The following is a 16,084-nucleotide window of genomic DNA, read 5'->3' on the forward strand; positions in this document are numbered from 1 at the left end:
CCCAGCTGGACACAGACATAGATTTCCAATCCAATACTGGATTATGGACCTGTAGCCATGGCAACCACAAAACGACCACATCATGCAGATTATGCAACACCAAAAAGCGAATATCCTCCTGATGTGCAGGAGCCATGCACATGGTCAATTGGGTCCAATACTGAGGCTTATTCTTGGCCAAAGGCGTAGCATCAATATCTCTCAAAGGAATAGGATACTGCAAGGGCTCCAAGAAAAAACCACAGCGCCTAGCAAACTCCAAGTCCATCAAATTCAGGGCAGCGCCTGAAACCACAAATGCCATAACAGAATAGGATGACAAAGAGCAAATCAGAGTAACGGACAAAAGAAAATTCGACTGTACCGTACCAATGGTGGCTGCCCTAGCGAACCGCTTAGTGCGCTTAGGACAATCGGAGATAGCATGAGTGGAATCACCACAGTAAAAACACAGCCCATTCCGACTTCTGTGTTCTTGCCGTTCAGCTCTGGTCAAAGTCCTATCACATTGCATAGACTCAGGTCTATGCTCAGATAATACCTCCAAATGGTGCACAGCTTTACGCTCACGCAAGCGTCGATCGATCTGAATGGCCAAAGACATAGACTCATTCAGACCAGCAGGCATGGGAAATCCCACCATGACATCCTTAAGGGCTTCAGAGAGACCCTTTCTGAAAATTGCTGCCAGGGCACATTCATTCCACTGAGTGAGTACAGACCACTTCCTAAACTTCTGACAATATATCTCTACCTCATCCTGACCCTGACACAGAGCCAGCAAGATTTTCTCTGCCTGATCCACTGAATTTGGTTCATCATAAAGCAATCCAAGCGCCAGAAAAAACGCATCAACATCACGCAATGCCGGATCTCCTGGCGCAAGGGAAAATGCCCAGTCTTGAGGGTCGCCACGTAACAAAGAAATAATGATTTTCACTTGTTGAACAGGGTCACCTGAGGAGCGAGGTTTCAAAGTAAGAAACAATTTACAATTATTTTTGAAATTCAGAAACTTAGATCTATCCCCAAAAAACAAATCAGGAATTGGAATCCTAGGCTCTGACATCGGATTCTGAACCACAAAATCTTGAATGTCTTGTACCCTTGCAGTGAGATTATCCATACAAGAGGACAGACCTTGAATGTCCATATCTACACCTGTATCCTGAACCACCCAGAGGTAAAGGGGAAAACAGAGACAAAACACACTGCAAAGAAAAAAAAATGGTCTCAGAACTTCTCTTATCCCTCTATTGAAATGCATTAATACTTTGGGCCACCTGTACTGTTATGACCTGGTGGTTAGGACAATAATGGACCTGGTGGTTAAGAGCACACGGAAAGACCTGATAGTTACAATAATACAGGACAAGCTCTGGGACGTGGGAACTCTGCTGACCGCAATCCCTAATCCTATCACACACACTAGAAATAGCCGTGGATTGCTCCTAACGCTCCCTATGCAACTCGTCACAGCCTAAGAACTAGCTAGCCCTAAAGATAGAAATATAAAGCCTACCTTTCCTCAGAGAAATTCCTCAAAGGAAAAGGCAGCCCCCCACATATAATGACTGTGAGTTAAGATGAAAATCACAAACACAGAGATGAAATAGATTTAGCAAAGAGAGGCCCGACTTACTGAACAGACAGAGGATAGGAAAGGTAACTTTGCGGTCAGCACAAAAACTACAAAAAAAACCACGCAAAGGGCGCAAAAAGACCCTCCACACCGACTCACGGTGCGGAGGCGCCCCCTCTGCCTCCCAGAGCTTCCAGCAAGCAAGACAAAAATCAAAATAGCAAGCTGGACAGAAAAATAGCAAACAAGAGAAAAACAAGCAGGAACTTAGCTTCAGCTGGAGAAAACAGGTCACCAGAACGATCCAGGAGCGAACTAGACCAATACTAGAACATTGACAGGTGGCATGGAGCAATGATCTAAGTGGAGTTAAATAGAGCAGCCAGCCAATGAATCAACCTTGTCACCTGTGGAAGGAAACCCAGAAGCCGCAGCCCCACTCACAACCACCAGAGGAAGCCCATGGGCAGAACCAGCCGAAGTACCATGCATGACCACAGGAGGGAGCTTGACAACAGAATTCACAACAGTGTAGCAAACATGATTCTAAGTATGATTCAGATGTTTCTTTGGATCTGGACTCTCCAGATTTCCAGAAAATGGTGGATTCACTTATTGAGGCCGTCAACCAAACTCTGAAGTTTGACGAGGACTTCGGTTCTTCTCCGGATCACGCAGTGTCCTTCAAAAGGACTAAACGCCCTCATAGAACATTTGCCATTCACCTGGAGTTTCAGACTATAGTTGATCAGCACAGGGAGCATCCGGATATGCGATTCACTGGGCAGAAGCCCCTTAAAGTGCGGTATCCTTTATTCAGCTGATCTGAGGAAAGATTGGGCCGAATGTCCTGTAGTAGACCCACCAATATCCGGATTGGCTTCCAAACCCTTCTATCCCTGCTGGATGGGTCATCAATTAAAAATCCCATGGACCATCAGATAGAAAATCTGGCTCATTCTGTCTTTGAGGCCTCAGGTTCAGCGCTCTACCCTTCCCTCGCCACCTCATGTGTAGCTAAAGCAATGGTCTCCTGGACAGAGACCTTAACTACTTCGATTCAGGACAGTAACCTTCCCCTGGAGGCAGTGGAGCTGGCTAATCAATTCTCTCGAGTGGGAGACTATGTGGTTCATTCCTCTTTGGATGTGACAGTTGCGCGGTGCTGTCAGCAGCAAATGCCATTACAATCAGAAGCACATTATGGCTCAGAGAATGGAAAGTGGACTCTGCCTCCAAAAAGTCTCTGACATCTCTCCCTTACCAGAGCGGCCATTTATTCGGTGAGACGTTGCATCAGCTTATTTCGGATTGTACAGGAGGGAAGAGCAAATTCCTTCCACAGCAGAGGCTTAGGCATCCCTTTAAGCATCAGCAACTAATCCGCTTCTGGTCCTTTCGTTCCAATCCAGGCTGGCGCACTTCTTCTGAATCAGGGCGTTCCCCACTCAGGAACAAAGGGTCACATGTTTCCTATAGACCCAACCACCAGTGGAAGGGTCGTCCAAGACAGTCTAGATCTAAGGGATCTAAGTCCCAGAGATTTTCCACCCAATGACTCCTGGCTTTATTCGGTTGGCACCAGCAAGGTAGGCGGACACCTACTTCTGTTTCGTCAGGTCTGGCTTTCCGTCATCCACGACAAATGGGTCATAGACCTGGTATCCTCCAGATACAAAATCAATTTTTCCTCTCGTCCTGCAACCCGGTTCTTCCTTTCCCATTTTCCAAAATCCAAAGCGAGAGCAAGGGCTTTCTCTCGAGCCATAGATTCACTGCGTCAAGATGGAGTCATTGTGCCAGTCCCAGAAAATGAAAGGTTCAAAGAGTTCTACTCGAACCTGTTTGTGGTCCCAAAAAATGATGGAAAAGTAAGACCCATCCTGGACCTCAAACTTCTAAACAAGTTTGTCAAGGTCCACCATTTTCGCATGGAATCTCTCCTAGTTCGGTCATTACCTCAATGGAAAAAGGGGAGTTTCTGGCATCCATTGACATTCGGGGTGCTTACCTCCACATTCCGATTTTTTTCCCCCTCACCAACAATTACTGTGCTTCGCCATTCGCGAACAGCATTTTCAGTTCATGGCTTTGGCCTCACTACCACTCCCAGAGTATTCACAAAGGTTATGGTGGCCGTCATGTCCATCTTGCACTCTTGGGGCGTGGTTGTTTTGCCCTATCTGGGCGACCTTCTAGTCAAGGGACCGCGCAGAGTCCGTTATTATCACTTGTAATACACTTTCTCGGCTGGGCTGGTTGATAAACTTAAGCATGTCTTCCCCAGTTCTCGCCCATCAGATATCCTTTTTGGGGATGATCTTGGACACCTCCCGAGGGTTGGTGAATCTCCCTCGGGACAAGGCCTTAGCCCTTCAAGAGGGAGCCTACGCACTTTGTCATTCATCCCCTCATTCCATCCGATTTGCTATGAGGGTTCTGGGAAAAATGGTGGCAGCAATGGAAGCAGTCTCCTTCGCTCAACTGCATCTCCGTCCCCTACAGCATTCTCTTCTGGCTGCTTGGGACAGGAACCCATTCTCTCTCGCCCGCCGGTGCCGCTTGTCTCTGCGGCTCAGACAGGCTCTCAGATGGTGGACTCTGAGCTCCTCCCTCAACCAGGGAAGATCCTTTCTCACGGTTCAATGGTTAGTGGTGACTACCGATGCCAGTCTTCTGGGCTGGGGAGCAGTTTTTCATCTCCACACTGCTCATAGAGGCTGGTCAACTCGGGAATCCAGACTCCCAATCAATGTTCTAGAGATCTGAGCGATACGGCTAGCAATTCCACTGTCTTCTGGCGGGTCACCCCATCCGAATTCAATCGGACAATGCCACGGTTGTGGCGTATATCAATCATCAATCAACACGCAGCCGGGCAGCCATGGCCGAGGTAGTTCACATTCTCCGATAAATCACTCATTGATCTCGGCAGTACACATCCCAGGTGTGGGAAACTGGGCGGCAGACTTCCTCAGCTGTCAGGGTCTCGCCTCAGGGGAGTGGGAAATTCATCCGGAAGTTTTCCAACAGATCTGTCTTCGCTGGGGGACCACGGATGTCGATCTAATGGCGTCCAGACTGAATACCAAAGTTCCCTAGTTCATAGCTCAGTCTCGAGATCCAAGAGCCATCGGAGTGCATGCTCTGGTTCTTCTGTGGTGCCAGTTTCGCCTTCCGTACATTTTTCCCCCGCTGCTGCTACTTCCTAAAGTCATTAGGAAGATCAAAGCGGAGAGGTTTCTGGTGATCCTAGTCACTCCAGACTGGCCACGCCTAGCGTGGTTCGCAGAGTTGGTGCACCTCGTCGCTGACATTCCCTGGCGATTGCCGCATCGTCCAGATCTGCTCTCCCAGGGTCCGATTTGCCACCAGAACTCAGCGGCCCTGTGTTTAACGGCTTAGCCATTGAATCCTGGGTTCTGACCCAGGCTTGTTTTTCACAACAGGTTGTTTCCATAATGATTAGTGTTCGCAAACCTGTGTCGGTACGCATCTACCACCGTACCTGGAAAACTTTTTTCGCATGGTGCAGAAATCAGGAATGTTCCCCACTCATGTTTTCTATTTTCACCATTTTAGACTTCCTTCAGTCCGGTCTGGACTCAGGCCTGGCTCTCAGTTCCCTCAACGGCCAGATATCGGCCTTATTCCAGCACAGGATTGCGACAAATCTGCAAGTGAATACTTTCATACAAGGGGTTGCACATGTAGTGCCTCCCTTAACTTGGTCCTGGGGGTCTTACAGGAGACTCCTTTTGAACTGCTTCAGAATGTGTTGATTTTCAACCATGCTTCCACAGATTTAAAAAAATAAATAAAATAAAACTCATGAAATAGGCCTGGACAGAAATGATGGTACCCTTAACTTAATATTTTGTTGTACAACCTTTTGAGACAATAGTCCAATGTTTTTCTCTTAGCCACTCTTGGGTGTTTTCAGCTGTGTGTTTTGGGTCATTATCCGGTTGCAAGACCCATGACCTGCGACTGAGACCAAGCTTTCTGACACCGGGCAGCACATTTCTCAATAGAATCCCTTGATAGTCTTGAAATTTCATTGTACCTGCACAGATTATAGACACCCTGTGCCAGATGCAGCAATGCAGCCCCAGAACATAACAGCCTCCTCCATGATTCACAGTAGGGATAGTGTTCTTTTCTTGATATGCTTAATTTTTCCATTTGGGAACATAGAGCTGATGTGCCTTGTCAAAAAGTTACATTTTTTGTCTCATCTGTCCATAGGACATTTTCTCTGAAGCTTTGTGGCTTGTCAACACGTAGTTTGGCAAATTCCAGTCTGGCTTTTTTATGATTTTTTTTTTCAACAATGGTGTCCTCCTTGCTCGTCTCCCATGAAGTCCACTTTGGCTCAGACAATGACGGATGGTGCAATCTGACACTGATGTTACTTGAGCTTGAAGTTCATGTTTAAAGGGAACCTGTCACCCCCAAAATCGAGGGTTAGCTAAGCCCACCAGCATCAGGGGCTTATCTACAGCATTCTGATGTATCCTAAAAGAGGTTAGATTACACTCACCCAGGGGTGGTCCCGGTCCGGTCCGATGGGTGTCGCGGTCCGGTCCGGCGCCTCCCATCTTCATCAGATGACGTCCTCTTCTTGTCTTTACACTGCGGCTCCAGCGCAGGCGTACTTTGTCTGCCCTGTTGAGGGCAGAGTAAAGTACTGCAGTGCGCAGGTGCTGGGTCTCTCTGACCTTTCCCGGCGCCTGCGCTCTGCAGTACTTTGCTCTGCCCTCAACAGGGCAAACAAAGTACGCCTGCGCCGGAGCCGCGGCGTGAAGACCAGAAGAGGACGTCATCCTATGAAGATGGGAGGCCCCGGACCGGACCGCGACGCCCACCGGATCGGACCGCCCGCCCAGGTGAGTATAATCTAACCTCTTTTTCTCATCTTTCAGGTTACATCGGGGGCTTATCTACAGCATTACAGAATGCTGTAGATAAGCCCCTGATGCTGGTGGGCTTAGCTCACCTTCGATTTTCGGGGTGACAGGTTCCCTTTAATCTGTTTATATGTTTTTCTGGGCTCTTGTGTTACCATTCGTATTATCAGTCATCACTTTTTCTCCTGCGGCCACATCTAGGAAGGTTGGCTACAGTCCCATGGATCTTAAATTTCTGAATATGTTCAACTGTAGTCACAGGAGCATCAAGCTGCTTGGAGATGGTCTTAGAACTTTTACGTTTAACATGTTGGTCTATAATTTTCTTTCTAATCTCCTGAGACAACTCTTTCCTTTGCTTCCTCTGGTCCATGTTGAGAGTGATACACACCATGTCACCAAACAGCAAAGTGAGTATCTGTAGCCCTATACACAGGCCCACTCACTGATTCCAAGATTGCAGACACCTGTGATGCTAGTTAATGGACACACCTTGGTTTAACATGTCCCTTTTGTCACATTATTATCCTGCTGCGTTGCCGAGACCTAGCGACGGACGTTAACAAAATAGTGTCAAAACGTGTGTGACGGGTGAACTGGGCCCGGCTTTCTGATGTACCCGTCGAGGCTATGTGCACCTGTTGTGTATGCGTCTTTGCAGTGGTTTTTGCGACATCTCGTGAGATTTCGCAATGTATTACTAGGAACACTAGCTGCCGGGAGCATCGGTAACGCTGCGCGGGATGCCGGTAGGTGAGAATATTGCGATTTTTTAAATTTTTTAAAATTATTTTTTACATTCTATCTTGTTACTATTGATGCTGCATAGGCAGCATCAATAGTAAAAAGAGAAAGAGAGCGAGCGAGAGAGAATTTCCCTGACGGGAAATTCTTCCACGCATGCTCTCTTTGAAAAGACGGGACCCGTCGCTGGATTCCTGCTTTTCACAGGCAGCGACGTATCCTGCGTCCATAGGCTACTATTGTAGCCAGTGACGGGCAGCGCAGGATGCGTTGCTGACCGATTTTCCGACATGAGGAAATGGAAGCCTATGGACGCAGGATACGTCGCTATCTGTGAAAAGCAGGAATCCAGCGACAGGTCCTGTCTTTTCAAAGAGAGCATGCGTGGAAGAATTTCCCATCAGGGAAATTCTCTCTCGCTCGCTCTCTTTCTCTTTTTACTATTGATGCTGCCTATGCAGCATCAATAGTAACAAGATAGAATGTGAAAAATAATTTAAAAAAATAAAATAAATCGCAATATTCTCACCTACCGGCATCCCGCGCAGTGTTACCGATGCTCCCGGCAGCTAGTGTTCCTAGTAATACAGTATATTGCTAAGTCTCGCGAGAAGTCGACGTGCAGAAAAAACGTTCCTCTGAACGTTTTCTCTGCCCGACGGACCGTTTTTTTTACGCAGAATCCAGTGCACGACGGATGAAACGGATGGCCATCCATCACAATCCGTCGCTAATACAAGTCTATGAGAAAATGCAGGATCCTGCATTCTCAAAAATCGATGGATTGTGACGGGAGCTGAAAGACGGAAGTGTGAAAGAGGCCTTAGTAAATTTACGTAACATCTGGTCTCATACTGAGTCTTTTCTGATAAAATGTTAAATATTAATTGATTTATTCAAAAATGTAGTCTGACTACATGGAAATGAAAAATCATTCACAACTTATAAGTCACATTCTCATTCCATCAGAAACAGACCGGAACATTTTGACTGGAATATGTGTTCAATTATGAGGAACGATCGGGCAAACTTTGGTCCAAGAGGTCCCCGTGAGCGCTCTGCTGAGCGGCTGATAGAGATGGCTGGGCTGGGAGATTTGGAGACCATCTCTACAATCCTAAGACATGGTTTAGCCCATGTGGATGTGTCTGATGACAGTGGGCAGACCGCTCTACACGCTGCCGCAGTGAGTTGTCATATACCATTTATGTTATCTACTTTTAAAGGGTGAGTTCACATTTACTATTAATGTGGATGTTTCATTTGTTTTTGAGGTTTAGTCAGTAGTTTTTTGTGAAATTTTCTCTTTTTAGCCGTAAAGTTATGCCATATTTCTGTGTATGTACATTATATTTTGGGTATAGATATCTAGTAGGAAATCCCTAGGGTTTGACTTAAAGGAGGTCATTGCTTTAAACGAATAAATGGCTCCTTTAGCGATAGGTACATTCAATATCAGATCTCTTTCTTTGAACTGGCTCAGGAGCTGAGTCTGCATCATTCCCAGCAACAAGACAAGAGCACTTGGGCGCACTGCTATACTGTATATAATATAGAGGAATCCTGAGGGTGCAAAACAGCAATAGAACACTAAACTAAATAACCTGCATCATTCCCAGCAGACGCAGGATGTGCTGTTTTGCAATCATCTGCCTCTAACGTCAGCATATGGAGCTGAGCCTGCATCATTCCCGGCAGATGCTGGATGTATTGTTCAGCCATCTTCTGCTTCTAATATCAGCATGCAGAGCCGAGGTCTGCCCACTGCTGTTGACTCCTTAAATGAGGTTATAAGTCTCTGACAGCGCCATTGAAAGTGAGTTAACAGGAGGAGTGCACACCACTCCATGTGCCCAATAGCCCCCCTCAAAGCATGAATGTGGGCTGCTATGGCAGCCTAGGGGACTGATGAAGATCCCCATGCCAGCCATGATTGTGCTCCTGTAAAGACAAGTTTGTGGCTGACATTCATACGAGGCAGTGATTTCAAGTATATACTGCAATACTATTGTATAGCAGTATACAGTGGGTACGGAAAGTATTCAGACCCCTTTAAATTTTTCACTCTTTGTTTAATTGCAGCCATTTGGTAAATTAAAAAAGTTCATTTTTTTCACATTAATGTACACTCTGCACTCCATCTTGACTGGAAAAAAACAGAAATGTAGAAATGTTTGCAAATTTAATAAAAAAAGAAAAACTCAAATATCACGTGGTCATAAGTATTCCCACCCTTTGCTTAGACACTCATATTTAAGTCACATGCTGTTCATTTCCTTGTGATGCTCCTTGAGATGGTTCTACTTCTTCATTGGAGTCCAGCTGTGTTTAATAAAACTGATAGGACTTGATTTGGAAAGGCGCACACCTATCTATATAAGACCTCACAGCTCACAGTGCATGTCAGACCAAATGAGAATCATGAGGTCAAAGGAACTGGCCAAGCAGCTCAGAGACAGTATTGTGGCAAGGCACAGATCTGGCCAAGGTTACAAAAGAATTTCTGCAGTACTCAAGGTTCCTAAGAGCACAGTGACCTCCATAATCCTTAAATGGAAGAAGATTGGGACCACCAGAAGTCTTCCAATAGCTGGCCGTCCAGCCAAACTGAGCAATCGTGGGAGAAGAGCCTTGGTGAGAGAGGTAAAGAAGAACCCCAAGATCACTGAGGCTGAGCTCCAGAGATGCAGTAAGGAGATGGGAGAAAGTTCCACAAAGTCAACTATCACTGCAGCCCTCCACCAGTTGGGCCTTTATAGCAGAGTGACCCAATGGAAGGCTCTCAGTGCAAGACATATGAAAGCCCGCATAGAGTTTGCTAAAAAACACATGAAGGACTCCCAGACTATGAAAAATAAGATTCTCTGGTCTGATGAGACGAAGATAGACCTTTATGGTGATAATTCTAAGCGGTATGTGTGGAGAAAACCAGGAACTGCTCATCACCTGCCCAATACAGTCCCAACAGTGAAACATGGCAGCATTATGCTATGGGGGTGTTTTTCAGCTGCAGGGACAGGACGACTTGTTGCCATTGAAGGAAACATGAATGCAGCCAAGTACAGAGATATCCTGGACGAAAACCTCTTCCAGGGTGCTCTGGACCTCAGACATGGCCGAAGGTTCACCTTCCAACAAGACAATGACCTTAAGCACACAGCTAAAATAACAAAGGAGTGGCTTCAGAACAACTCTGTGACCATTCTTGACTGGCCCAGCCAGAGCCCTGACCTAAGCCCAATTGAGCATCTCTGGAGAGACCTGAAAATGGCCGTCCACCAACGTTCACCATCCAACCTGACGGAACTGGAGAGGATCTGCAAGGAAGAATGGCAGAGGATCCCCAAATCCTGGTGTGAAAAACTTGTTGCATCATTCCCGAGAAGACTTATGGCTGTACTAGCTGAAAAGGGGGCTTCTACTCAATACTGGGGTTAGATCAATTAATAATTTGAGAAAAAATAGAGGTGCAGAGCGATACATAAAATGTATGTATACTAATGCCAGAAGCCTTGCCAACAAAATGGAGGAATTAGAATTAACCCCTTAGTGACAGAGCCAAATTTTTGAAATCTGACCAGTGTCACTTTCTGTGGTAATAACTCAGCAACACATCAACAAATCCCAGTGATTTTGAGTTTGTTTTTTCGTGACACATTATACTTTATGATAATGGTAAATTTAGGTCAATATGTTTTGTGTTTATAAAAAATATCAAAAATTTGAGAGAAAAGTGTTAAATAATTTGCAATTTTCAAACTTTGAATGATTATCCCTTTAATCCAGATAGTCATACCACAGCAAACCATTAATAAATAACATTTCCCTCATGTCTGCTTTACATCAGCACCATTTGTAAAATGTTCTTTTATTTTGTTAGCATTTTAGGAGGTTTAAAAATGTAGCAGCAATTTTTCATTTTTTAAAGGAAATTTAAAACATTTATTTTTTAGGGTCTTATTCATGTTTGAAGTGACTTTAGGGGTCTTGTATATTGGAAAACCCTCAAACGTGATACCATTTTAAAAACAGCACCCCCAGACATATTGAAAACTGTGGTCAGGTAGTTTATTAACCCTTCAGGTGCTTTACAGGAATTAAAGCAAAGTGGCATGACAGGAATGAAAATGTGTATTTTTACCACCTAAATGTCGGTAACTTCTAAACAGGTTACAACAGCCGTCAGACTGTAAGGCCTCTATTTGGCCGTGAATTGCCATCGCAAACATCAGGACCACAAAATCATGATCTAAGGGCACCAATTGTGATAAATAGGAAGCCACAACACTCTGTTAACCATTTATAATGATGTAGTCACTATTGACAGCAGCATCTAAGGGGTTAAACAGATATGGACGGTGCAAACACTGATCGTGGCTGATACAGCAAGTTGTCAGCTATAGTGGACAGCCGGCAGCTGCTGGATTGTCACCTGTATGGGGAGGCTATTCTCTTATATCTCAGGTCAGTTAAAAGACGTTTTGGCGGTCATTAAGGGGTTAATGTTGTTGGAGCATAATTATGACATGGTGGGCATATCTGAAACATGGCTGGATGAGAGCCATGACTGGGCTGTTAACTTACAGGGTTATATTCTGTTCAGAAATGACCAAATGGATAAGCGAGGGGGAGGGGTGTGTCTCTATATGTAAAATCATCCTTAAAACCCATCCGGCGTGATAATATAGGTGAATTTAATGAAAATGTAGAGTCCCTGTTGGTGGAGATAAGGGGAGGGGGAAAAATAATAAATTACTGATAGGGGCTTGTTATAAGTCTCCAAAAATAATGGAAGCAATGGAGAATATCCTCGTAAAGCAAATAGATGAAGCTGCGACTCAAGGGGAAGTCATTATTATGGGGGACTTCAACTACCCTGAAATAGATTGGGGAACAGAAACCTGCAGTTCCAGCAAAGGTAATCGGTTTGTGACAACTATGAGAGACAATTACCTTTCACAACTGGTTCAGGACCCAACAAGAAGGAGGGCACTGCTAGACCTAATATTAACCAACAGGCCAGACCGCATATCAAATATAAGGGTTGGGGGTCACTTGGGGAATAGTGATCACAAAATAATAAGTTTTCATGTATCCTTTAATAAGATGTGTAGTAGAGGGGTTACAAGGACACTAAACTTCAGGAGGGCAAATTTCCAACATATGAGAGAGGATCTTGGTACAAAAAACAATCCCTCAAATTTCCATCCAGAGAAAAATTGCAGCTCTCAGGAAATAGCGACATAAGACAATTTTTTTTTTTATAACTTCCTAATTTTTCTTTTATACCATTTTCCCCTCTTTGTTATAGAAGCAGACAAGCGATGTTTATGCTATAAATGATGTGCAGCTCGTGATTTGCCATCTAGTTTGCTAACCAGTCCTCTTTCAGGTAAATGGCAGTAATAACGTCATTAACCTTCTTCTCGACAATGGAGCGGATGTTAGCAGGAGGAATGACGAGGGGCTCCCAGCTTTGTCCTTGTGCCTGATGCTCTTCTACAGCACAAAGTCATTCTGGCCTAACGTGGCTGAGCGAAATCTCCCCTCGTACAAGGTGAGGATTATTTCCCACACCCTCGTGTAAGAAGCGGTGTAATCCCGAGCGATCAGTGCTGTCAGCGCCACCGCGGGTATTCATCAAGTCAATGGACCGTACATGGAGGGCAGAAGAACGTCTGACCTGTGCATAGTTCTGATAATATGCTTGAAATATTACATATTTTTATTTTAATTATAATTTACTACAATAATTCATTTATTATAGCTGTGATTTTCTGCCTTGAAAAAAACAGGACGATCTTTTGATCAGTGTTTTGGATCCGAGTTTCATCAGAGTTTGTTCCATGTGTTCTCTCCGTGAAAACACACAAAAGTGAAAAATGGATGTCTGGGTGAGGCTTCACTGGTGAATAGAGGCTTATGTTTATAGTTTATTTGTGTTGATAGGGAGCAGTGGTGTTTTCAAAGATAAATTATAAATGATATAAGAATAATGTATTAAAGCACCACTCCAGCGTTTTTTTTTTATTGCACCACCGGAGTGGCGCTTTAAATGTGATTCCCCTGCCCCCTGTCTCATACTCAGCTGCTGCCTTCATCCTTCTCCAGCGTCGCTTCCGTCAGTCTTCAGCGAAAAGTGACGTGTCGGCACGCTCCAGTGTTTCATGGAGCGGCGCGGAGGTCACTATTCAATAAAAGTCTCCTTGAGCCTTGTTCTGGCCTCGTTCTGCCTCTCATAGACTTGTATTGAGAGCTTGTGACGTAACGTCTGACTTCCGGCCAGTCATAAGCTACTGTCACAAGATGATGCCGAAAAGCGGTGAAGCTGCCAGAGGTTGAGTATATGACCAGGGCAGCGGGCTTACATTTAAAGCACCACTCCAGAGCTGGATAAAAATTGCTGGAGTGGTGCCTTAACCACATAGTGGCACAGGGGACACAGATTAAGGACTCGCGTACATGGCTAAATTTTCAGTCAAGGTGCCATCTGACAAAACATCACTCTATGCCTGAGTTTGATCCAATATTCAGACCGCACTCAGCCATGGAAGTCCGTGAGTGCGTGGAAACCATGAGACTGCACTGGGATGACATCTGAGTGCAGTCTGATTTCCACGCACTGGCAGAATGGAGAAGGGGAAGACATTTTTTTCTCCATCTTCTCATCCGAGAGAATTGATAACACTATGATCTGATCACACTCTGATCAGAGTGTGATTTCATAATCGGGCCGATTCTCTCAGATGAGAGAATACACGGCTGTCTGCACCTAGCCTAATAATATGGTGAGCACATAGAGTCATCCAGGTCCCTGCCCAATAGTTGCCGCACCTTGTCCAATGGTCCGTGCAGCACCCAGAGGGCCCTATACATTTCTATACAATGCTGTAAATATTAATAAAGGGGAGATTTACTAAGCTAAACAATTGGTGCTTGAAAAAAATACTTTTTCATGATTTTCACCATATTTATGAAGTGTTTTAGATACTTTCTGCGCCTTTTGCAGCAAAGGGCAAAGAGCATAAAGCACTATGATAAATTAGGAGAACTTTCAGGCTGTCCAGTTTAAGTTATCAGTACTGATAAATCTGACCCACTACAGTATTAGTATGGCGGGTAACAGTATGGCGGGTAACAGTATGGCGGGTAACAGTATGGCGGGTAACAGTATGATGGGTAACAGTATGGCGGGTAACAGTATGGCGGGTAATAGTATGGTGGGTAACAGTATGGCGGGTAACAGTATGGTGGGTAACAGTATGGCCGGTAACAGTATGGCGGGTAACAGTATGGTGGGTAACAGTATGGTGGGTAACAGTATGGCCGGTAACAGTATGGCCGGTAACAGTATGGTGGGTAATAGTATGGCGGGTAATAGTATGGTGGGTAACAGTATGGTGGGTAATAGTATGGTGGGTAACAGTATGGCGGGTAATAGCATGGTGGGTAACAGTATGGTGGGTAACAGTATGGTGGGTAACAGTATGGCCGGTAACATTATGGTGAGTAACAGTATGGCCGGTAACAGTATGATGGGTAACAGTATGGCGGGTAACGGTATGGCGGGTAACAGTATGGTGGGTAACAGTATGGTGGGTAACAGTATGGCCGGTAACAGTATGGTGGGTAACATTATGGCAGGTAACAGTATGGCGGGTAACAGTATGGTGGGTAACAGTATGGCGGGTAACAGTATGGTGGGTAACAGTATGGCGGGTAACAGTATGGCAGGTAACAGTATGGTGGGTAACAGTATGGCGGGTAACAGTATGGCCGGTAACAGTATGGTGGGTAACAGTATGGCGGGTAACAGTATGGCGGGTAACAGTATGGCGGGTAACAGTATGGTGGGTAACAGTATGGCGGGTAACATTATGGCCGGTAACAGTATGGCGGGTAACAGTATGGCGGGTAACAGTATGGCGGGTAACAGTATGGCAGGTAACAGTATGGCGGGTAACAGTATGGTGGGTAACAGTATGGCGGGTAACAGTATGGCGGGTAACAGTATGGTGGGTTACAGTATGGCCGGTAACAGTATGGCGGGTAATAGTATGGTGGGTAACAGTATGGCGGGTAATAGTATGGTGGGTAACAGTATGGCGGGTAACAGTATGGCGGGTAACAGTATGGCGGGTAACAGTATGGCGGGTAACAGTATGGCGGGTAACAGTATGGTGGGTAACAGTATGGTGGGTAACAGTATGATGGGTAACAGTATGGTGGGTAACAGTATGGCCGGTAACAGTATGGCAGGTAACAGTATGGTGGGTAACAGTATGGTGGGTAACAGTATGGTGGGTAACAGTATGGTGGGTAACAGTATGATTGGTAACAGTATGGTGGGTAACAGTATGGTTGGTTACAGTATGGCCGGTAATAGTATGGCGGGTAACAGTATGGCGGGTAACAGTATGGCGGGTAACAGTATGGCGGGTAACAGTATGGCGGGTAGCAGTATGGCGGGTAACAGTATGGCGGGTAGCAGTATGGCGGTTAACAGTATGGCGGGTAACAGTATGGCGGGTAACAGTATGGCGGGTAACAGTATGGCGGCTGTCTACATTTTCTCCTAATCTTATTCTAACATCTTTTGACTAATATAGGAAGAACATAGTGACTTTGCATTGGACAGCTCTAAAAACGAGAACTGTGCTGGGAATGAAATGGATCCGGAGAAGAATGGTGAAATATCTCCGTTATCTGACGAATCCCACCACACATCTGTGAGTTCCAAAACTGGAGCAAGTGTAGAAAGTGAGGAAGCGGATTCCGCCCCTGATCATCATAGGTATGGGAGGCAGTGCCAAGTCTGTACTATCATTAATGGTGTGGTTCATATTTT

The 16,084-nt window shown here is 45.3% G+C and overlaps 1 protein-coding gene across 1 annotated transcript in view; it reads left to right on the forward strand.

Annotated features, from left to right (window-relative positions):
• Window positions 1-16,084, forward strand: part of LOC138656307 (ankyrin repeat and MYND domain-containing protein 1-like) — a 97,638-nt gene that overhangs the window by 40,250 nt on the left and 41,304 nt on the right. Inside the window, exons 5-7 of the mRNA XM_069743672.1 lie at window positions 8,206-8,422; window positions 12,629-12,793; window positions 15,846-16,030. Of these exons, the coding sequence (XP_069599773.1) occupies window positions 8,206-8,422; window positions 12,629-12,793; window positions 15,846-16,030 (567 nt within the window). The remainder of the gene's footprint in view (window positions 1-8,205; window positions 8,423-12,628; window positions 12,794-15,845; window positions 16,031-16,084) is intronic.

The sequence above is a fragment of the Ranitomeya imitator genome, unplaced genomic scaffold (assembly GCF_032444005.1).
Source record: "Ranitomeya imitator isolate aRanImi1 unplaced genomic scaffold, aRanImi1.pri SCAFFOLD_321, whole genome shotgun sequence".
Taxonomy (NCBI): domain Eukaryota; kingdom Metazoa; phylum Chordata; class Amphibia; order Anura; family Dendrobatidae; genus Ranitomeya; species Ranitomeya imitator.